General features: G+C 56.2%; 1 protein-coding gene across 1 annotated transcript in view; it reads left to right on the plus strand.

Moving 5' to 3' along the window:
- Window positions 1-21,004, plus strand: part of MYH9 (myosin heavy chain 9) — an 85,613-nt gene extending 64,609 nt beyond the window's left edge. Inside the window, exons 17-41 of the mRNA XM_061125312.1 lie at window positions 89-210; window positions 1,220-1,289; window positions 3,051-3,211; window positions 4,050-4,158; window positions 5,169-5,300; window positions 5,753-5,959; window positions 6,500-6,637; window positions 7,261-7,384; window positions 7,636-7,807; window positions 8,573-8,785; window positions 9,517-9,661; window positions 10,939-11,145; window positions 11,355-11,459; window positions 11,719-11,871; window positions 12,946-13,194; window positions 13,334-13,546; window positions 13,685-13,897; window positions 14,188-14,349; window positions 15,563-15,691; window positions 16,548-16,636; window positions 16,738-16,861; window positions 17,012-17,220; window positions 17,894-18,002; window positions 18,107-18,279; window positions 19,450-21,004. Coding sequence (XP_060981295.1) covers window positions 89-210; window positions 1,220-1,289; window positions 3,051-3,211; window positions 4,050-4,158; window positions 5,169-5,300; window positions 5,753-5,959; window positions 6,500-6,637; window positions 7,261-7,384; window positions 7,636-7,807; window positions 8,573-8,785; window positions 9,517-9,661; window positions 10,939-11,145; window positions 11,355-11,459; window positions 11,719-11,871; window positions 12,946-13,194; window positions 13,334-13,546; window positions 13,685-13,897; window positions 14,188-14,349; window positions 15,563-15,691; window positions 16,548-16,636; window positions 16,738-16,861; window positions 17,012-17,220; window positions 17,894-18,002; window positions 18,107-18,279; window positions 19,450-19,582 — 3,861 coding nt within the window. The 3' untranslated portion in view covers window positions 19,583-21,004. The remainder of the gene's footprint in view (window positions 1-88; window positions 211-1,219; window positions 1,290-3,050; window positions 3,212-4,049; window positions 4,159-5,168; window positions 5,301-5,752; window positions 5,960-6,499; window positions 6,638-7,260; window positions 7,385-7,635; window positions 7,808-8,572; window positions 8,786-9,516; window positions 9,662-10,938; window positions 11,146-11,354; window positions 11,460-11,718; window positions 11,872-12,945; window positions 13,195-13,333; window positions 13,547-13,684; window positions 13,898-14,187; window positions 14,350-15,562; window positions 15,692-16,547; window positions 16,637-16,737; window positions 16,862-17,011; window positions 17,221-17,893; window positions 18,003-18,106; window positions 18,280-19,449) is intronic.
- Window positions 21,005-22,461: the final 1,457 nt, after the last annotated feature.

The raw sequence follows: 22,461 nt of genomic DNA on the forward strand, positions 1-22,461 counted from the left end.
TTTGCCCTGTTGCATCCAGAGGGGCCTGCCCTCTCTCCATCAGTCCCTGGGCATACAGGAAGAGCACGTGCGTGGATTTCTTCCCTAGGCCGGCAAGCTGGACCCCCATCTGGTGCTGGATCAGCTGCGTTGCAACGGGGTTCTCGAAGGCATCCGGATCTGCCGCCAGGGCTTCCCCAACCGCGTGGTCTTCCAGGAGTTCCGGCAGAGGTGAGTGCAGAGCCTTTAGTGGGGGAGCCATTTCCTCATCCACACTGAGCTGGGGTCCTCTGTGCCACCCTCCACATGAGGAAGGACTTCCTGTTCTGTTGCTAAAATGAAAGTTATCTTGTTGGCTTCCACTCCCAGTCACTGTCGGGGCCTGGTGCTGTTTGCTATAATTAGAGGAGCTCTGAAAAGACATTAAAGGAGGATCAGCTGGAGCCTTGAGTATTAAAAAAGTCAATGGAATTGGATGTCTGCTGTGTATGCGGAGGGGGGACAGTCGTGACACCAGCCTATTTACCTAATGACGTGTTTAGCCCTGGTTGCTGTCTATTGCAGCACTCTGGTTAATTTCTTGTACCACCCCATTGATTAGCGGTTCTCTGCAGCATCTCAGCAGAGACAGGTCTGGCTGTGTTCACCAATTGTGGTCTGTTACATAGAGATTGTTAGGAAAACGTTCTGTAGCAAATGGTTTTCTCTTTGTACTCAATATATGCCATTTATTTCTTTTTTTTTTTTTTTTGGTAACAAATATGGAGGACATGTTTGGAAGTGGGAAACAGTGGCTTTAGACATATCTTGACTTGATTTTTTTTCTAATAATGCCTGAACTCCACATATCTTTCTAATCATGAGGTCATGAGGCATTTTCTGATTTGTATCAGATGATATTTGTAAAACTAGACATTTAATTTCAAAAACTTCTGGGGCTAAAGATGCAGGTGCTGGTTAGCAGTTAGTAAGCCCACTTCAGAGCTCACCCATAAGTGAATGAAACAGTCTGACACAAGTTTCCATTCACTTTCTGGAAAACACCAGGCCTTCCTCATGCCATTCAGCCTCAGGAAAGAGCAGGATATGATTCACTGAGTGTCCCCTTTCCCTCGGACACTCTGTGGAAAGAATCCTACACCTGCTCCACTGTAGGGACGGCCCTCGTCTCACGGATATTCCAGGCCACATAGAATCCGAGCAAGGGGGTGTACTGACCTGCCGCCCTTTTCCTCCTCAGATACGAGATCCTGACTCCAAATTCCATTCCTAAGGGCTTCATGGACGGGAAGCAGGCATGTGTGCTCATGGTGAGTGGGCTCTTCTGGTGGGTGACGTGTGGCTGGTATGCACACCTGAGGGGCCAGCGCCCACGTGCCTGGTCAGGCCCCTTTGGATCTGTCAATGCCTGTGCTCTCCTGTTCCTCCAGTGAGCCTGTTCTGGTTCTGCCAGGGGCACTGAGCATCAGGTGGTCAGGATGGTGTGTGCAGAGGAGGAGGCCAGGGCTCAGATAGCAAGGCTGTGGTGTGAGGCAGAGACCCTTCCTTCTGGCCACATTTGGTTCTTTGTTGCTCCCATCTCCTCTCACCTTCACATGGGGCAGCTCACCGCCAGGGCCCCACGACTGGCCCAAAGCTAGCAGAGGCCGAGTTTCTGGCCCTTTTCTCTCTTTCCCACCACTGGCCAGTGTTTGACGGGCAATGGGCACTGGATTGTGCTTAGTGAATGAAGGCCCCGAGGTGGCCACACTGGGGCTCTGCCCACTCGGTCATTTTTCTGCTTTGCAGGCAGGCATCCAGGTGGGTCTCATGTGTCCAGGGGTCAGCAGCCAGTGCCCCTTTCTTTCTATACTTTGCATCTTTGCCAGAGAGTCAGCAGAGGATGGGCTGGGGTGGGCATCAGGGAGGAAAGAGAAAAGGGAAGAATAATTCAATACCACCTTTGGTCAGAGCTGCCCTGTAAGGGACAGGGAGGTGGAGCCTAGAGAAGGAGGGAGGAGACACGGGTCCCTGCTCTGTGATGCTTGTCACCAGGTGGAAGGGAGGTGTGAAGGACAGAGGTGCGCCCCTAGCTCATGTCTGGGCCACTGTTTGTCCGGAGACTCAGCTGCTGGCCAGTGAGGGCTGTCCCTCCTTTAGACATAAGCAGGTCCCCTCCGTCCAGCCCTGTAGGGAAGAGAGTTGGCCAGGCTCATCATGACGGGAGGTGGGGCACTGGCGATGGCTCTGCCCTCCCTGGCCTGCCCTTCTCCCAGGGCCTCTTCCAGACCTGCAGGGCCTTTCGTTGGGCATCAAGGGCCCTAGATTCCTTCCTCTTACCCTATTCAAGGCTCTGCCTCTTGGAGCTTGTTCTAAATCCCCTCTCTCCCAGGCAGACAGATGGACAGACAGACCCTTGCCAGTGGGCTTAATAAGAGAGCCTTGGTACTGTACCGAAACAGCCCTGGGACAGTAACGACATGTTGCCTAAAGCTCATTCAGCAGTGGTCCCACGTGTGACCCATGCTCAGTGCCTTCTGTGCCTTCTCTGGTTTCATTCCCACAGCTCTGCTAGGAAGGAAGTGCTATTTATTTGCTTTGTTAACTTACCTTTTAATTAAAGAAGCCATTATTTCCATTTTACAGCCCGGGAAACATGGGCCCACAGAGGTTAAGGCCTGGGGTCACCTAGTTAGTATTTGATCCTGGTCTGAGCTGGAGTTGGTGCTGGGCTTGGACAAAGCAGTGATGCTTGACCACCTCTGCTAAGAGGGTGACCTGATTGGGTGCTTGTAGAACAGGCACCTGTAGTGAGGGGGTTGGGCAGAGAAGAAAGAGGAGACCTACAGGGTCCCTTCAGGGCTGAGATCCTGTGTTTCTCTGCAAGTCTGATTCCTTACCTGCCCCTTGCTGGTCCCCACCTGCCCCTTCCCGGCATTTCCCCAGCCCCACTTTCCCTGCACCAGGAGAAGGCTGCCCGCAGAGCAGCAGGGCAGATCCTGGCTCCAGGCCCCTGCCCCGGCCTTGGCCTTGCTTCAGGGCTCTGTGTGGCCAGGGTGCCCCGTGGTCAGCAGCCGGCTCTCCTCCTCTAGATCAAAGCCCTGGAGCTTGACAGCAACCTGTACCGCATCGGCCAGAGCAAGGTCTTCTTCCGGGCCGGCGTGCTGGCCCACCTGGAGGAGGAGCGGGACCTGAAGATCACGGACGTCATCATCGGCTTCCAGGCCTGCTGCAGGGGCTACCTGGCTAGGAAGTGAGTCCTGGAATGCCCACACCTTGATCGGGACCCCCCAGCTCTCCTATAGCAGAGGGCACTGAGGAAGCGGGGCCTGGGTGCCCTCATGCCGGCAGGTGTCCCCCGGGGAGGCCACGTGGCTTTCCTTCACCCTGCTTCTTGGATTTCTGCCTGAGGTTTAAAGTGAGCAGGTGGGAGGGGTGACTGTGTTCAGATTTTCCCTCCAAGGAAACCCCTGCCTCCCACTGTTCCTCCCTGTGTCCGTCCTGTAGGGGTGACACCCAGAGGACCCTGAGCTCCAGGGAGGAGGTGCCCTTGAGTCCCAGCAGCTCCTATGGGTCAGGGGCAGGCTTGTGCAGGACAGTGGGCAGGGTAGCTACGCATTTGCCCCTTGACTCCTCTATGTCTGGGCTCTGGGGCTTCTGTTCCAGCCTGAGCTCTGAGCGTTGTGGGGACAGCATGAGTGTGGGTGTTTGGATAGATGGACGTTTGCAGGACATGAGCTGCTGACGTTCTCCCCCCAAACAAAAACCCCAAGATTGTGGGTGGCACGAGGGTGGGGAGCTGCAGTAGACAGGTGGCCTTAATGACCAGGGGTTACACTTGCCTCTGTAGCGACCTCACTCACCCTTTAGTGAAGGAAGGCGGTTGTGACCTTATCCTGGTCACCTCTGCGAGCTCACCTGTAGGACTCAACCCCAAGCCGGCCTCCTTCCCCCCACATCTGTTTTGAAGTGCTCCCGGCAGGGGTTGGTCCCTCCAGTAAATCCCCCGGGAGCGAGGTCAGGACTGTGGGCAGGGAGGTTGGCCGGCCCGCCCCCGCCTGGAGGCGCTGACCGTGACCCTCGCCCCACAGGGCCTTCGCCAAGCGGCAGCAGCAGCTGACGGCCATGAAGGTCCTGCAGAGGAACTGCGCCGCCTACCTCAAGCTGCGCAACTGGCAGTGGTGGCGGCTCTTCACCAAGGTGGGTCTGGGGGGGCTCCGTGCGGCAGAGGGACCAGCGGGCCGCACGCCGGCCTCCTGTGGGGCTCGGGCCCCGGGCTGGCACTTTGCCCCTGTGTCCCCGGGCCCAGAACTTGAGCCGGGATGGTCCTGCCCTGAGGGATCTCGAGGGGTGTGAGCTGGGGCGTGTGTCCAGCGTGGACAGCCGAGGTGCCGTGGGGCTGGGCTGGGGCGGCTCCGAGGGCAGCTCTGGGATGTCAGGGCCCCGCCTGCCCACCACGGTCCCATGTGATAGCACTGCTGCCCACCCAGGAGACTGTGGTCTGTACCCAGTGGCCCCGTCCTCCCTAGCCTTTACAAAAAAATTCTCTTGTATTTTAAAGTCGGTCAAGCTACTTTTGTTTATGGTACGTAATTTCTGGTAACTGCAAAACACTATACCAACAAAAAGGATAAATAAGAAAGTAAAAATTCACCTATAATCCCTTCAACCTTGAGCCAACATCAATATTGAATAGATGTTTCAATATTTATTCCGTTTTTTTTTAAACACGCCCATTAAATCTCTGCTGTGTAAACCATACACCTTCTTACATAGCTGAGCTTTTTGACTTGTGTAAGCACTTTTTTTTTTTGCGTTTTCCATTTAAAATTTTTTCATAAGCATAATTTTTTAAAAGTCAGCATACTGTTCCCTAGAGATGTTTCATAATTTATCTAGCTACTTTTTTCGGGCAGTGGATCTTTATCTCTTTGCTAAATTTTCACTGTTGTAAACAATGCTGTCCCGAATGTCTTCATGCACATACAGGGCTAGTTTTCCCGAAATGTAATTAGTGGGTCAGTGGCCTATGGCACACAGCACCAGATTGACTTCCTGAAAAGCTGTACCCGGGGGCACCTGCTCCGCCCGGTGGCCTGCCTGCCCCTCGCTCTCATGCCCTGGCGCTTCCCCAAGTGAGGGGAAAACCCCCAACTCTCAGCCTGGACGGGCTTCTTTCCCTGAGCTGTCTCCTCCACCTCCTCTCCTAGGTCAAGCCGCTGCTGCAGGTGAGCCGGCAGGAGGAGGAGATGATGGCCAAGGAGGAGGAGCTGGTGAAGGTGCGGGAGAAGCAGCTGGCTGCTGAGAACAGGCTCTCAGAGATGGAGACCCTCCAGTCCCAGGTGAGTGTCTGCAGACTCTGCCCTCGCGGTGCTGCCTCCTGCTGGCCACCGGGGCTGCTGCTTAGTCGCTTCATTTGTGTCTGACTCTGCAACCCACGGATTACAGCGTGCCAGGCTCCTCTGTCCATGGGATTCTCTGAGCAAGAAGACTAGAGTGTGTTGCCATGCCCTCCTCCAGGGGATCTTCCCAACCGAGGGCTCGAACCCAGGTTTCCTGCATTGCAGGCAGATTCTTTATCACTGAGCCACCAGGGAAGCCCCATAGACAAAGCATAAACTTGGCATTGAAGGAAAATCGGGGGGTAGTTTCCTCGATGCAGGATGTGATGTTTAGACATGCCTGGCAGCTTAAGCATGCTGAGAAGGAGCCTTCGCTGGGGACCAGCTCTCCCACGGGGACAGGCAGCCCGCAAGCAGCTGTCAGAGCTCACATTTCCCCCATGTTCCCGCAGCTCATGGCTGAGAAGCTGCAGCTCCAGGAGCAGCTCCAGGCGGAAACGGAACTGTGTGCCGAGGCTGAGGAGCTCCGCGCCCGTCTGACGGCCAAGAAGCAGGAGCTGGAAGAGATCTGCCATGACCTGGAGGCTCGGGTGGAGGAGGAGGAGGAGCGCTGCCAGCACCTGCAGGCCGAGAAGAAAAAGATGCAGCAGAACATCCAGGTGCCCAGAGGAGGGGCCGGGCCAGACTGGACCCAGGAGGGGAGGGGGGACGGGGCGGGCGGGGAGCAGGGACATCCCAAGTGCTGTGGGAGGACAGTTCTTGTCCTGGGGGCAGCCTTGGGGAGGTGTTATTTTTGAGGCATTTTGTTTGTTTGTTTGCTATGCTCCGTGGCTTGTGGGATCTTAGTTCCCCAACCAGGGATTGAACCCTGGTGCTTGGCAGTGAGCTTAGACTTCTAACCACTGGACCGCCAGGGAATTCCCTGGCTCATTATTTCTGACACACGTGTTAGGTGTCCATGAGACCTGCCCCCGCTGAGCATTGAATCCAATTTAATTCCCATCCTCTGTGATCACTCCGGCTGGTCTGAGGAGCGGAGGGTGGACTCTCACTAGAGGAGGCCCCTCAGAATACATGACCCTGTGTTGGAACTGGGATCTGGGGTTCTCATCCCCGCACCCCAGTTTTAAATACGTGACCCTACATGTGGGCACTGGGCCCTGACCCATCTGTTCACGGTCGCCCCGGCTTCACGGCAGGAGCTGGAGGAGCAGCTGGAGGAGGAGGAGAGCGCCCGGCAGAAGCTTCAACTGGAGAAGGTGACCACTGAGGCCAAGCTGAAGAAGCTGGAGGAGGACCAGATCATCATGGAGGACCAGAACTGCAAGCTGGCCAAGGTGAGGCCGGTGGCCGGGCCCCTATCAGCGTCTGCCAGGCCACAGATGAGAGCTGGGAATCACGTTAGAGAAGTGAGAGAGACACCGTCGGGATGCTGACCTTCATCTCTGGAGGATGGGGTGGCCAGCTTTGCAGGGCAGGATGGCTGTCTGGAAGCCTGTGACGTGGGGAGTAAGCAGGCTGTGTGGTCGCTGTTGTGGAATCAGGACTCCAGTGGTGGCCACACAAAGCAGAAAGTGAGAAGAGCAGGGGCACTTTAGGGGATGAGGAAGGGCGAGGTCACAGGCATAGAGAATGTAGCGCCTTCCTGCCCCAAATTCTCTCTGACACTCACCATCACCTGGAAGTTCTTTTTACCTGAGTAGAAAGGGATAATGCAGACCTAGGAAAGGGCTTGGACACCCTGTTTATGGGTTCCAAGGAAGCTTACCCAGCTGTTTCAGAGGAGCTAGTGACTTTCACAATGACCCCTTTGATCTGGGAAATCCTAATGCACTTGACGAGGTGTTTAAGGTCCTACCCCTCCATTCAGACCTCAGTGTCTGGGTGAGTCATGCTTGAGGAGACCCAGTGCCTTCTGCATTCAACTAACTTCTAGCTCTGACCCAACCTCGCCCCCCAGGAGAAGAAGCTGCTGGAAGACAGAATAGCCGAGTTCACCACCAACCTCATGGAAGAGGAGGAGAAATCAAAGAGCCTCGCCAAACTCAAGAACAAGCATGAGGCGATGATCACTGACCTGGAGGGTAAATGGGGAGCACAGGGACTGTTGGACTTGGGGTTGCTGGGGCACCCACCACTCGAGGACCAGATGGGCTTCGCTGCCAGGAGCTGGGGTGGCAAGCAGGTCTCTCGGGGCCTGTGGCATCCAGCCACTGCCCTCCAGACCTGAGACACGGCAGCCACTCCCTGTGAAGCCTGGTATTTTATGTAAGATTTGAAGACAAAGAGAAGCCACTGAGGACTCTGTTGGCATCTCTCCACTCTTCCTTCTCAGAACGCCTGAGAAGAGAGGAGAAGCAGCGCCAGGAGCTGGAGAAGACCCGCCGGAAGCTGGAGGGAGACTCCACCGACCTCAATGACCAGATCGCCGAGCTGCAGGCTCAAATTGCCGAGCTCAAGATGCAGCTGGCCAAGAAGGAGGAGGAGCTCCAGGCCGCCCTGGCCAGGTGAGGGTCAGAGCGTCAGGCCGGATGGCCAGTGCCTGCATTCTCGGCAGGCTTCCTGCTGTGGTTCTTGGTGCATCAGTGAACTGCGGGTATGCGCTCCACTGTTGTCTGGGAAGCTAGCTTACAGCAAAGCGTTTCCTGTTCACTGAAAGTGCAGTCTGGGCTTCTTGGTCATCTGTAATCCCTCCCAAAAGTCATCTACAAGCCTAGTCATCCAATCACAGCAGTTTTTTCTTTTATAAAATTTCATGGCTACAAGTATGCTTTTTAAAAATAGATTTTATTTGGGGGTGCATTTTTAAGTTCATAAGAAAATTGAGCAAAAGTTGTAGTGATTTCCCAAGAACCCGCCATTAGCAACTGCCCCCACAAGAGTGATACCTTTGTTACAACTCATGAATCTGCTGTGAAGTTCGTTTATCACCCTAAGTCCAGAGCACCTTTGTGTCTCTACTTTGTTGTTGTAATCATGGACTGTAGCATTTTATTTCCTTTTTTTTTTTTTTAATTTTAAAAAATGTTTAAAGCACTGAAGCTTAATTTGGAAAATGAAATTTTCCCTCTATGAGGTTTTTGAATTCTCCAAGTGGAATAGCCCTTAAGTCTTCCGGATGCCTTAGTGTCTGTGCCAAGAAGAGCTCCTAAGGGGCTATGATTGGCACCACCAGGAGTGGCTTTGGCCGCACCTCTCTAAGCCTTTTCTGCAGACTCTGCTCTCTGAAGGTGACAGCGACCTCATCCTGACGTTGGTGCTGTCTTTGGCAGAGTGGAAGAAGAAACCACCCAGAAGAACATGGCCCTGAAGAAGATCCGGGAGCTGGAATCTCAGATTTCGGAGCTCCAAGAAGACCTGGAGTCTGAGCGTGCTGCTAGGAATAAAGCCGAGAAGCAGAAACGAGACCTCGGGGAAGAGCTGGAGGCTCTGAAAACGGAGCTGGAGGACACTCTGGATTCCACGGCCGCGCAGCAGGAGCTCAGGTGTGCCTGGCGGCTGCCTGCCTAGTCACTGAGGAGGGAGGGGTGCTGCAGGGAGACGGAGGCTCTGGCCTCGGAGGGGGACCCCAGGCCTCTGCACACACACAGTGTGGCCTGTTGTCATGGAGCTTGGAAGCTCTGGGAGATAGTGAGGGACAGGGAGGCCTGGTGTGACATAGTCCATGGAGTTGCAAAGAGTCAGACACGACTTAGTGACTGAACAAGAACAGATGGAAGCTGATGGTGCCTCAGCAGCTTCTCCCTAGAATTGAAGAACCTGGCTTGGAGCTGGGCTGAGGCAAGGGTGGGCTTTAAGGCTGAAAGGCTACAGAAGTCCCTACAAGGCATGTCTGTGGGGACTTCCTGGCTCTCTAGTGGTTAGGGCTCGGTGCTTCCACTGCAGGGGGGCATGGGTTCAATCCCTGGTAGGGGAACTAAGATCCAGAATGCTTTGTGGTGCAGCCAAAAAAATAAAGATCTTAACAAATTACTCCTGGCTCCCCATATTTAGAATAAAACCCAATTCCTTGGCTAAAAGGCCTATGTTACTTTTTTTAAAGGAGAGGAAAAAAAGTGTGTCTGTGAGCCTGTGCTACAGGATGGACAGCTGAGGAGGGAAGCCAGCAGGCAGAAGCCTGCCTGGGGTGGCCAGTGCTCCCCACCAGACTCTGTGCCACCAGGGCAGCGTTGCTCCTGGGCCCTGGCCTCCCTTCTGAAGGCGTTTCTCTGTTCAGGTCCAAACGTGAACAAGAAGTGAACATCCTGAAGAAGACCCTTGAGGAGGAGGCCAGGACCCATGAGGCCCAGATCCAGGACATGAGGCAGAAGCACTCGCAGGCCGTGGAGGAGCTGGCTGAGCAACTGGAGCAGACAAAACGGGTGTGTGGCCCCCCCACCCCCCCACCCCGGGACTGGCTCCGAGGGCCGCTGTGGGCCGGGGGGAGGGCTGGGGGACCCTCATGTGTTCCAGGCTCCAGCCCTTCCTGACTGTGACTTCGGGGGAGCATACAGGTCCATCTGTGCTTCAGTGTCCTCTTCTGTGAGGGAGGCTAGTGAGAGTCTATTTCATACAATTACGTGAGGGTTGGAGTTGGTAACTTGTGACAGTGCACAGTCAGTAAGGGCTCAGTGAGTTGTTCTAGTCTTATTATTACTATTATTATCCTGTTCAACAACCTGCCAGACCAGAATGTTTCATGGAATTGGAGTGACTCTGAAACTGAAGTTTCAGAGGGCCATTGGGTCCCTTTTCTGAAGCCCAGCCCTTCTCTAGAACACTTCCAACACATGGTCAGCTGGAATCTTCGGGGAGAACCCTGGGGATGTTAACCCGGCTGGTTTCTCAGCCTGGGGACTGTGACCAGGCAGTTCCTGAGCAAGACCAGTCCTGCCTCCTGTGGTTTCCAGCTCACGGCCACCCTTGTTGGCAGCCCGAGAGGACAGAGGCTCTTCTGCATGGCAGCCTGTACAATATTTTCAGAAACATGACTGTCCCTCTGTTTCCCTTTGACTTCCTTCTGGTTCTGGGCAGATTGAAGCATTGCCTGTTCCTCTAGCATTTTTCACCCAAAGAGCTTTTGCATGTACTCAGGGTCCGGTTTACCCTTGAACTTGTCTTCGATATTGTGACTGACTTGATATAGAATAGATTGGGATTGTGTTTGTTCTGTAAACTTGGCTTTTACAAAACTTGGCTTTTATTTTTTGGAAGAACATTTCAGTGTTATGGTGAACATTAAATTTCTAAGAGGCTTTCCTGGAAGTCTAACTATGGACAGTTATAATTTCCCTCAGCCTGTAATAATAATGCTAAAATCTTAACATCAGCAATGACGATGTCTTGCCCTTGGACATTCCGTGCACCCTGTGCAGGAGGCCAGGCAGGGATGGTTTGAGAGCCAGGGGAGCCGTGGTCCTCAGAGGTGAGGCCATGCACCAGGCATCCTGTTCCAGCTGGGTGATGAGTCCACATCAGGCCTGAGCCCTCCAAGTCCATGGCCCTCGCCAGCTCGCTGCCTCCTGGACTTGCCCAGTGTCACTTTTGCTGCAGGGCAGCTGATTCTGAGACTGGCTCCACCGGCTCTTTGATGATGTTGAGAAAACCAGCCTCACGTCCCAGGCTCCCCCTTTCACGTCTTTGCTTTCTGCTCCTGCAGGTGAAAGCCAACCTTGAGAAGGCCAAGCAGACCCTGGAGAATGAGCGAGGGGAGCTGGCCAACGAGGTGAAGGTGCTGCAACAGGGCAAAGCGGACACGGAGCACAAGCGCAAGAAGGTGGAGGCCCAGCTGCAGGAGCTGCAGGTCAAGTTCACCGAGGGGGAGCGCGTGCGCACGGAGCTCGCCGACAAGGTCTCCAAGCTGCAGGTGAGGCCCCCACCGGATTGCCTGGGTCCTGGCCCCTGCTGCCAGGGCCCCTGCTCTTCTCTCTCTCTCTCTCTCTCCACAACCCGCCTCATTTGTGAGCCCCCCCGGGTTCAGCCTGTGGCTCAGGTCCAGCATGGCTGAGAGAGCCAAGGTGGGCCCCGAGCAATCCTGCTCAAGCTCACGGGGCTTTGTCTCCCGTCCACGCGTAGGTCGAGCTGGACAATGTGACGGGTCTTCTCACCCAGTCGGACAGCAAGTCTAGCAAGCTCACCAAGGACTTCTCTGCTCTGGAGTCACAGCTGCAGGACACGCAGGTAAGGGCAGCGATGGGCCCCCCGCAGCTGTTCCTACCCTGGGAGGACCCTGTGCCCACACGGTGTTAGCTGCCAGGCCTCTGGGTCTTCCTCATAGTGTCCTCCCCAGGCTCTCTGGGACCTCTTGACTCCCCTCCAGATCGTTGCCAGCTGCCCCCTGAATCTGGGGCTTGCTCCTCTCTCCCGCTGAGAGGCATGGGGACCACAAGGCCCTGACAGTGTGGGTCCTGAGCCCTGGCCCCCCTTGTCCGCTGAGCAGGAGCTGCTGCAGGAGGAGAACCGGCAGAAGCTGAGTCTGAGCACCAAGCTAAAGCAGGTGGAGGATGAGAAGAACTCTCTCAAGGAGCAGCTGGAGGAGGAGGAGGAGGCCAAGCGGAACCTGGAGAAGCAGATCTCCACCCTCCATGCCCAGGTTCGGAGCTGGCTCCCCTCAGATCACCCCGGGAATGGTGGTCGGAGCCTGCGGGCTGGGGAGCTTCTGGCTGGGTAGCCGCCTGGACCTGGAAGCACAGCCAGGCCTCCCCTGAGCTGGCCACCCTCCCTCGGAGAGCTCCTGCCCTCTCCAGAACAGGGCTTACTCCTGGGGTCCCCGAGAGAATTCAGGGATCCATGAACTTGGCTGGAGTTCATCTTCATTTCACCAGTCTCCAGCTAACCCTCAGCATTCTGTTCCCTTATGAATGTAGGCAACAAGCTGTGACGGTAGCAGTGCCTGTGGCCTGTTCAGTGGAAACCACTGGTCCTTGTGTCTGAGCTGAGGCCAGGCTTTGGGAAGGTCACTGTGCTCCTCGCTACTCAAGAGCCTGCTCTCTGCTGTGCTAAAGAAGCACACTGGTCTTAAAAAAATACCTGACAACTGTTCTCTACTACAGTGGTTTCTTGGTAGTCCTACGTATTTCGCTTTATGCCTGTTAAATCATCCTCATGGAAAGGAGGCCATGGTCTTTTCTAGACCCTTAAAGGATCTGGGGCCAAAGATAGAGAGCCCTCTTGTGGATTCTGTCTTAGGACTTAAATGTGCCTGAAGATCTGCACCAGCTCAGGGGAGGGTGCGGAGTCAGGTCCACACCTGGGTGGGGACAGGGAGCAGGTTTCTGGATGGGGACAGGGAGCAGCTGTGTGTCCAGGTGGGAGGAGGGGGCTGCAGGATGGACCCCTGTGGGCGGGGGATGCCAGGCTGCTGCCTGGGAGAGGGGAGGGGTGGAGGCTCCCTACTCTGGGCCTCAGTCTTGGTACAAGTGGCTGGTCAGGTCAGGGTTGGGTGGCCTTTCCAAGCTGACCTGCGACGTCTACCTGCCTTGGACTCTGTGTGCTAGACACCTACACTCTGTGGAACGTCCCATTTCCCTGGTCCCAGAGGAATAGAAAAGCGGCTGGGAAGCTATTTCCATAACTGAGTTGGCACCCCATAACTCTGCTCGCAGTGGCAGCCCAGCTCCCGGAGCAGGTGCCAGCTGGGTTCTCCTTACTCCTTGCTCCCACCCAGGTCACCGACATGAGGAAGAAGATGGATGACAGCGTGGGGTGCCTGGAGACGGCCGAGGAGGCCAAGAGGAAGCTGCAGAAGGACCTGGAGGGGCTGAGCCAGCGCTTTGAGGAGAAGGTGGCTGCCTACGACAAGCTGGAGAAGACCAAGACGCGGCTGCAGCAGGAGTTGGACGACCTGCTCGTGGATCTCGACCACCAGCGGCAGAGCGTCTCCAATCTGGAGAAGAAGCAGAAGAAGTTCGACCAGGTGGGTGCCGTCAGCGCATCCGTCCATCCTCCCGTCCATCTGCAGACGCCCTGCCTCGGGCAGAGGCTGTTGTCTGTCAGGCTCTGACCCTTTCCGAGAGCCCGTTGCTCATACTCATGGTGCCCGCCTGTCCCCCCAGCTCCTGGCCGAGGAGAAGACCATCTCTGCCAAGTATGCGGAGGAGCGTGATCGGGCGGAGGCGGAGGCCCGGGAGAAGGAGACCAAGGCACTGTCTCTGGCCCGGGCGCTGGAAGAGGCCATGGAGCAGAAGGCAGAACTGGAGCGGCTCAACAAGCAGTTCCGCGCCGAGATGGAAGACCTCATGAGCTCCAAGGATGACGTGGGCAAGAGCGTGAGTCCCGGGGCCTGCGGCCGGCTCTCGGGGTTGGGGGGCGGCCTCTGAACACTGAGTTAGGGCCTCACAGACACTGGAGCCGGGGACCTGGGGGCCTCGCACCCCTCTGGTCCTGACTGGGGCCCCTGGTGACAGGTCCATGAGCTGGAGAAGTCCAAGCGGGCCCTGGAGCAGCAGGTGGAGGAGATGAAGACGCAGCTCGAGGAGCTGGAGGACGAGCTGCAGGCCACAGAGGACGCCAAGCTGCGGCTGGAGGTCAACCTGCAGGCCATGAAGGCCCAGTTCGAGCGGGACCTGCAGGGCCGTGACGAGCAGAGTGAGGAGAAGAAAAAGCAGCTGGTCAAACAGGTGCGGAGGGCCTGCCCACTCCCTGGGCAGAAGCGGGCAGGAGTGCCCCAGAGTTTGGGGGCTCTTTTCTCCTTCCACTGGTCTGTGGGAGTGTCCTCTACGTCCTCGCGTCCTAGTTCTCTGCCCAGAGGTTGGTGACCTCCCTCTACCAGGGTTTTATGGTCAGTAATCCTCACTTTCCCTGGAGGCCCTGTGGACTCCCTGGGACTGGACCAAGCCCCACCTGGGCCCTGAGCTGAGGCGGTATCTTTGGGTCCATCCTGCCCCCTGAGCTGTCAGCACCTCCCCAGGTGCGGGAGATGGAGGCCGAGCTGGAGGATGAGAGGAAGCAGCGCTCGATAGCTGTGGCCGCTCGGAAGAAGCTGGAGATGGACTTGAAGGACCTGGAGGCCCACATCGACTCGGCCAACAAGAACCGGGACGAAGCCATCAAGCAGCTGCGGAAGCTGCAGGTGAGCTCAGGCTGGTCTGATCCAGCCGCACGCGGCAGCATTGGGCCCAGCACGGGCTGGACGCTGCTGGGCTGGCCTGTGAGTGCTGGGAAGTGCCACCTTGAAGGTCTTGGGTGTGGTGCAGTGAATCTGCCTGCAAGGCGGGAGACCTGTGTTCGATCCCTGGGTGGGAAAGATCCCCTGGAGAAGGGAATGGCTACCCACTGCAGTATTCTTGCCTGGAGAATTCCATGGACAGAGGAGCCTGGCGGGCTACAGTCCATGGGGTCACAAAGAGTCGGACACGACTGAGAGGCTAACACTACTACTACTATGCAGATGGAGACCCAGAGGCTGAGTGGAGACAAAATATTATAGTCAGAAGCAAACTTGCAGTAGTGAAAAATTGTTGACTTCACCTTAAACAAAGAAACAAATGTGAAGCTAAAAGTGCAATGGCGTTATAGTCACTTAGTCACTTAGTGGCAGTTTTCTAGAATAAGCCAGACATGACTCAGTCCAGCCTTAATGGACAGTGACAGAAGGTTCCAAGCTGATGAATCAGTGCAGCAGTCCAGAAACAGAACACCTGCTTGGCCTTGTCAGTAATTAAAAATAACAAGTTTAAAAAAAAAAAAAACAACCAGCTCTGAGATGCCTCATTATACCCCACAAACCAGCAACAATAACACATGTCAACATCTGGTGCTGGCAAGGCCGTGGGCCATAGATGCATTGATGGTGGTGGTTTAGCTGGTACCACCTGGCCACACACAACAAGGCTTGTATTGTACCCTTGGGCCTGGGGAATCCCAGTTTGGGATTTACCTACAAAAGAAAAGGGGGGATAAAAGTATTTCCCAAGATCTTTAGAGTTAAAATGAATCACAGGAGAACAAAGGACATAGGCTTATGTCTTGTGGTTGGGGCTAACCTGGCAGGCAGCCCTTGACCTGGAGCTTGGGATCCAAGTCAACCAGAAGTGGAGAAAGTAAACAGAAATGCAGGTGGACTAGCACACACCCAGGGCCTGACGCTGCCACAGGTGTCCTTTGTAAATCCTAACGATCGGAAGACTGTCAGTGGTGTAGGACAGAGACGCTTTGTCTTCATCCTGCCCTGTGATAACTGAGCTGAATGTGGGCGCAGGCCGAGAACCAGCCCCTGTTCCCTGCTGGTGCGGTGTCCTCTGGTGTGTGGGGGGTGGTGCCAAGCCTCTCCTCCCTGCCCCCAGGCCCAGGTGAAGGACTACATGCGGGAGCTGGACGACACGCGCGCCTCCCGCGAGGAGATCATGGCGCAGGCCAAGGAGAACGAGAAGAAGCTGAAGGGCATGGAGGCCGAGATGATCCAGCTGCAGGAGGTGGGCCGGGTGCAGTGCGCCCTCTGACCAGCAGGGGGCAGCCCAGAGCCTCCACGCACCCGCCCGAGTCACCCGGGAAGGCCTGGGCCAAGCTCCAGGCGTGGACAGGGCTGGTTCTTGTTTTCTCAAAGGTAGCCCTGCAAGGTTTCATTAAGTTGGAAGGCTCCCTGGTGGGATTAAATTGTGTGTGAATTAAACTGTCACCATTTGGGGCCGACTCCTTTGCACAAGACGGGGCTCTGTGGTAACCACCTCTGCCCACTGTGACCTGGTGCCTGGCGAGCAGGGGGCCCTCCCAGAGGCTTCCTGCTCTGAACGTCCCCTGGCGGCCTCTTGCCTCATGTGAGGCTGGTTGTGAAAGCATTCCCCAGGCTCTAGGCCATCTTCTGCAGAGAGGGTGCTGGGCCAGGTAGCCAGGCTTCCTGTCACGACTGGCTGTGCCCTCTTGCGCATGTGGGTTTCTGGCGAGGCCGCCTCAGCCTCAGGGTGAAGCCCTCTCCCCTTCTGGCTTTCAGAGCCCTGGCACCCTGGCCTTAACTCACATCTCTGTCCTGTTGCCCCTGCTTCCTGTCTCATTGGAAAGCAGAGGGACCACTGTTCCATCAGACCAGGGTGATTTCTTATTTACTACAATACCTCTGGCTTAGTTTTTAGCCTTAGATATGGGGGCTGTGTAAACATATGGTACCTAAGCTGTGACCTCAGAGGGGCTCATGAGAATGGGTGTCATGGAGGAGGCAGGGCTGGGAAAGGGGTTTGAGAAGAGGAGGCCAGGGTCTCAGAGTACTGGGAATGGAGAGGGGGTGCTGTCGGCTGTGGGGGCCCCCGTGGGTCATGTTCCGGGTTCCCACGGCAGGAGCTGGCAGCCGCCGAGCGCGCCAAGCGCCAAGCCCAGCAGGAACGGGACGAACTGGCCGACGAGATAGCCAACAGCAGCGGCAAGGGGTGAGCCGGGGCAAGCGTGGCGTGTTCCACTGGGGGAGGTGGCGGGTGTGGGGGCTCCCTGCTCCGGCTTAGCCGCTCTTACCTTTCTCCACCCTCCCCAGTGCCCTGGCGTTGGAGGAGAAGCGGCGGCTGGAGGCCCGCATTGCACAGCTGGAGGAGGAGCTGGAGGAGGAGCAGGGCAACACGGAGCTGGTGAACGACAGGCTGAAGAAGGCGAACCTGCAGGTGGGCAGCCGGGCCTCACTCCACACGGGCCCCCCAGCAGAAGCCATCCGATGCTTCTGAACCCTTCCCATTGGGCAGCTCCCTCTTCCAGGAGGGTCTGGTGATGAGGGTCCCCGCCTTCCTTGAGCTCACCAGCCCTTCTTCCCACAGATCGACCAGCTCAACACCGACCTGAACCTGGAGCGCAGCCACACCCAGAAGAACGAGAACGCGAGGCAGCAGCTGGAGCGCCAGAACAAGGAGCTCAAGGTCAAGCTGCAGGAGATGGAGGGCACCGTCAAGTCCAAGTACAAGGCCTCCATCACTGCCCTGGAGGCCAAGATCGCACAGCTGGAGGAGCAGCTGGACAACGAGACCAAGTGGGTGCCCCTCGCCCCTCACCCAGCACCATCTGCGGGCCCTCTGTGTGTCCGTCCCTGACACTGTTTCCCCCCATCCTAATGGGGCTCTCATCTTTTTCCCTGGGGCCTTTTGCTAGGGCTTTGGAGTTTGAAGAGGAGCCCATGACCCATTTCTAAAGTTGGGCCTGGTGACTCTCTCAGGGCTGAATCAGAGAGAGGTGGTGGTTCCCACTCCCTGGGCAGCCCACCTATGGGCTCAGCAAGACAGACTTCTTTAGAGGGGAAGTGAAAGTCGCTCAGTCGTGTCCGACTCTTTGCGACCCCATGGATTGTAGCCCACCAGGCTCTTCTGTCCCTGGGATTCTCCAGGCAAGAGTATTGGAGTGGGTTGCCATTCCCTTCTCCAAGGGACCTTCCCAACCTAGGGATTGAACCTGGGTCATAAGGGGCGTCATTCTTTTTTTCTAGCTTTATATATGCTCTCTGAGATGTGTCACTTCCTTGAACCTCAGTTTCCTCCTCATCTGTGAAATGGGGCTAATTCTAATGCCTTTATAAGAGCAATGATTGGGGCCTCCCTACAGGGGACAGGCCAGTGAGACCCAGACATGGGTGGCCCAGTTTGTGGATTTGTCCACCAGGCCCTCCAAAAGAGCGGATCCCCCTGAGTCACTGTATTCGTGCCTCACAGGGAGCGCCAGGCAGCCTGCAAGCAGGTGCGTCGGGCCGAGAAGAAGCTGAAGGATGTGCTGCTGCAGGTGGATGATGAGCGGAGGAACGCCGAGCAGTACAAGGACCAGGTGAGCTGGGGTGGAGCAGGGCCCTGCCCTGAGGCAGCTAAGAACGGGATATGCCACCGGTATGTGGAGGTCTGACTTGGGCCCCTGGCCTTGCATCTCCCCAGGCGGACAAGGCATCCACCCGCCTGAAGCAGCTCAAGCGGCAGCTGGAGGAGGCGGAGGAGGAGGCCCAGCGGGCCAATGCTTCCCGCCGGAAACTGCAGCGTGAGCTGGAGGATGCCACTGAGACGGCGGATGCCATGAACCGCGAGGTCAGCTCCCTCAAGAACAAGCTCAGGTGAGCCCCGCCAACCGCCCTCCTCCCCACCCCACCCCCTCACCCACACCCGCCCTGCTGCTTGACCCTTTCTCCTCCAAAAAGTTCCTTTGTCCTGAAAAGCAGAATTCTGACCATGAGGCTCTTGTAAACTCAGTCCCCTTTCTCAGCCCTGTCAGTGGGCAGGGCACTTTCTGATGCCAGAAAGGTGCTTTTCAGAGAGCCCTTCCTGGTTCTTCGGCCTCCAAGGCTGCAGCCCAGCCTTTTTAATAATCTCTCTGGGTGATTGATTCCCATCCTGTCTGAAAAGTCTGCTCCTGTCACAGTCTTTAAACCCGATGAGAATGTTCTCAGGTTTTGTGAACTAGAAGTTGCTCAAGGCCACCCACCCAGCTAGTCCCTGGCACAGCTCAGGTCAATCTTCCAACCCTGATCAGGTGGAGAGGGCTGCTTGGCGTTTCTCCAAGGAGTGTTCTGATCAGGCAGCATGAAATGGTTGAGGGAGAGGGCCTTTTTGGTCGAGATTCTCATTGCTGACCTCCTTTTCCCAGTGATCCTTTTTTTTTTTTTTAAAGCATAAAAGCAACAGTCTAGTCAGTGTGTATGTTGCTGGTTCTCCTATCCCGGGCTGGAGGAGATGCCTGCTTGTGTACACTGCACTGTCGGCCAGTGGCTCCTGGTCTCCCCTGTTTGGTACCAAGTGTGACCAGAGGTGGTGTTTTGCAGAGCTGGCTCCGTCTGCTCTTGCGCCTCCTTCTGTTGTTCAGTCGCTCAGTCGTGCCTGACTCTTTGTGACCCCATGGACTGTAGCCCACCAGGCTCCTCTGTCCGTGGGATTCTGCAGGCAACAATACTGGAGTGGGTTGCCATTTCCTTGTCCAGGGGATCTTCCCCATCCAGGGATCGAACCCGTGTCTCCCATATTTCCTGCATTGGCAGGTGGATTCTTTACCACTGTGCCTCCTTTTAATCAGCCTTTACTACCTGACAGTTTTTTGCTGGTGTTTGGGCTGAAAGCAGGAAGCTTCAGTCACCCCCTTTTCGTGAGCCCTCCTGCCCTGCCCCCAAAGCCCCCCATTGCTTCTCCCCGTGGGATGTCAGGAGCTAGTCTTCCTCTGAGGTTGCTTTGCAACACATGAGTTGTGCTGTGGCCGCCAGGCCAGCCCTGCTAACCTCTGCTTCTGCCCCCAGGCGTGGGGACCTGCCGTTTGTTGTGCCCCGCCGAATGGCCCGGAAAGGTGCCAGCGACTGCTCGGACGATGAGGTGGATGGCAAAGCCGACGGGGCTGAGGCCAAAGCTGCCGAGGCCAAAGCTGCCGAGTAACCGGCTCTTCTTCTCCTGCTGCCCGGAGACGGACATCGGTGACTCCTCCTCCCCTCCCCAGCCCCCACAGCACCCCCTCCTCCCTCTTGGGACTGCTGTGACTGTGACCCCACCTTGTCCCCCCAGGCCGGGGACCTCAGGCCCACCTCACCACCCCGCCCGTCCCCCAGGCCTCCCTGAGGGCGTTCGGCTTCCTCTGCTGCGGCCCCCCTGCTCCCCTCCCACCCCCACCCCGAATCTGATACCAAAGAGTCAGGGTCCTGGGCCCGGGCCCAGGGACAGAGCGACCAGCCGGATTTCCCGCCCTCTCGCCACAGAGCACAAGATGGTGAGGTGAGGAGGGCAGGAGCAGGCCTCCGGGGATGGGCAAGAGAGTTTTCTATGAATCTATTTTTCTTCAGACTAAGGAGTTTCGCTAGCCCAGCGCCCCAGAAGAGTTGTCACCTCCCGCCGCCTCCGCCACCAGCTCTTCCCTCTCTCCTTTGCTGTTGGCAATCACACTCGGTGACCTCACACCCTCTGCCCCACCGGCCCCCTGCTCCCGTGGACTCTGGGTGGTCCAACATGAGCGGACCCAGGGGGTCCACCTCTGTGCAGGGCACAGGATGCCAGGGGCGGGGAGCGAAGGGCCTTCCTCCCCACCCCGCTGGGCAGCGCCACTGTCCCCTTCCTGCTTCTCTAATGTCTCAAGTGCAATGACGACCCCTTCCCCTCCCTGGCCCAGGGCAAGCCATCCCTGCCGCAGCGGGGCTGTTTGGCCGAGCAGGCAGGGCCTAGGGGCCAGGCTGGAAAGGCCAGCAGTGGCCTCTCTCAACACTCTTGGGGACCAAATATATTTAATGGTTAAGGGACTTGTCCCGAGTCTGACAGCCAGAGCAGTGGAAAGGGCCAGGACTGGGCCCGAGGGTAGTTGATCAGCACCGTTGACTCAGTATAACTCAAGACGCTGCCGTCTGCACAGACATTTTTAAAAGAGAAAGAAAACATTGTTGTCTTTTCTCCCTCTCACTGTAATAAGTGATAAAATTCCCAGTCTTTATCACTGCCTTTCCTTCAGAAGCACGTCTAGAAGAGAATAGCTTGTCCTACACTGGTCTACACTGGTGGCTGAATTTCCTTGTATTCCTAACTATTTTGTATATGCTGCATTTAGACTTACTTATGGCAAAGAAGGCATTTTTTTTTTCTTTTAAGGAAACAAACTCTCAAGAAATCATGAAGATATATTAAAGCTACATATGCCTAAAAAGCTCTGAATTCAGGTCCCAGTCGCTGTCACAAAGGAGTGGACAGAACTCCCACCCCCGCCCTTTTTTATATAATGAAAGTGCCTTAGCATGGTTGCGGCTGTCACCACTACAGTGAGCTGGTTTACAGATGTTTTCCACTGAGCGTCACAATAAAGAGATCCTTGTGCTACGAGCCACGTGTCTGGGGGCTGTCTGTGCGCTGGAGCAGGTGGCCTAGAAGGCACTGTGTCTGGGCCCCTGGAAGGGACTGTGCTTTAGTTCTGCAGCAGGTAACGTCCTTTGTGTGATTTCCGGAAGCTTCCAGGAGTGCAGCACGGTTGGGGCCCAGGCTTTAATAGGGGGTGGTGGTCATGCAGAAAGGCAGGCTGGCCAGATTCAAGGATGCTACAAATGTCTTATAAATCTTGGCTCCTTTCAGTTACTGAGCACCTACTACGTGCTGGACACTGAGCTGGCTCAGGGGATAGAGATGCCAGCTTCTAGGAGGTTCCTTAGTCATCAGACAAGGCAAAGCCTGCCCTTTGGAGGTTCGTCCTGGGGCTGTAGAAGCAGGAATGAGGGAGTTGGTGCCTCAGCCTGTGGGTGCTGGGGCAGAGGCTATCCATAGGACTGTAGCTTTTGTTCCTTCATTCTTTCAACAAAGGCTGGGTGTAAACCAGGCCCGTCACCAGGCACTGGGAGTGTGAGGGCAGTAAAGACAGATGTCCCTGCAGTTGCAGGCAAGAGGGGAGGGAGAAAAAGGCTCTCCTTAGAGAAGGGATTGGGCTTGCACTTGATTCAAGGTGTGGACTCTAGCAGCCTATCTGCACGCAGGCCCCCTCTCCCCCTCAACCCAGGTCACTGTTTGGCCGGCCTGGTTGCTCAGGAGAGCTGCAGGCTCCTAGACCGGATGCTTGCTAGGCCTCCAGCAGCTGACCTGTCCAGCTTCTGAGCAGGTGTACTTTCAGGCCCTGGGAAGGGAGTGGCAGGAGGTGATGGGAGAGGTGGGTGGGGGCCAGCACTGGAGTCTGGGGCCCTTCTTCCTGTCAGCGGGGCCCACTCCCATAGAAGTTCTGGGGTCCCTCCCTGCCTCTCCCAGCTGGTGGAGGCTGCAGCGTTCCTTGGCTGTGGCTGTACGCCTCCATCCTGCCCCTGTCTCTTCGTGGCCTTCTCCACCGACTCTCTGTGTCTCTTATAAGGATGCTAGTTACTGGATTTAGGTAATCAATGTTGATCTCAAGATATTTCACTTAAAGGATTTTCAGAGACCTTTTTCCACCTAAGGTCAATACACAGTTGCAGAGATTAGGTCATGGACATACTTTTTGGGGAGCCGCCATTTAACTCACTACAGGACCCACAAATGTTAGTTCTCCCCCTTAAGGGCCTGTGGATTGGCTGTTCTCCTTGGGCATGGGAAGTACTGGACGGTGCCCACGTCTGCACATCAAGGGGAGGGAGCAGGCCCCAGGGCTACCTGACCACCCACCATGCCCGAGCATGAGAGCCCAGATTCCAAAGTCCCCTGTGGAAGGGAGGGGTCCTTGCTCCCTCTCCAGGCATCCACGTGTGTCTGTGGAGCCTAAAGCATGCTAATGCCGCCCCTCATCCAGCCTCTCTTGTTCCCCCTGCGCATCCCTCCTCGCTGCT

This window comes from Dama dama, chromosome 22 (assembly GCF_033118175.1).
Source record: "Dama dama isolate Ldn47 chromosome 22, ASM3311817v1, whole genome shotgun sequence".
Lineage (NCBI taxonomy): Eukaryota > Metazoa > Chordata > Mammalia > Artiodactyla > Cervidae > Dama > Dama dama.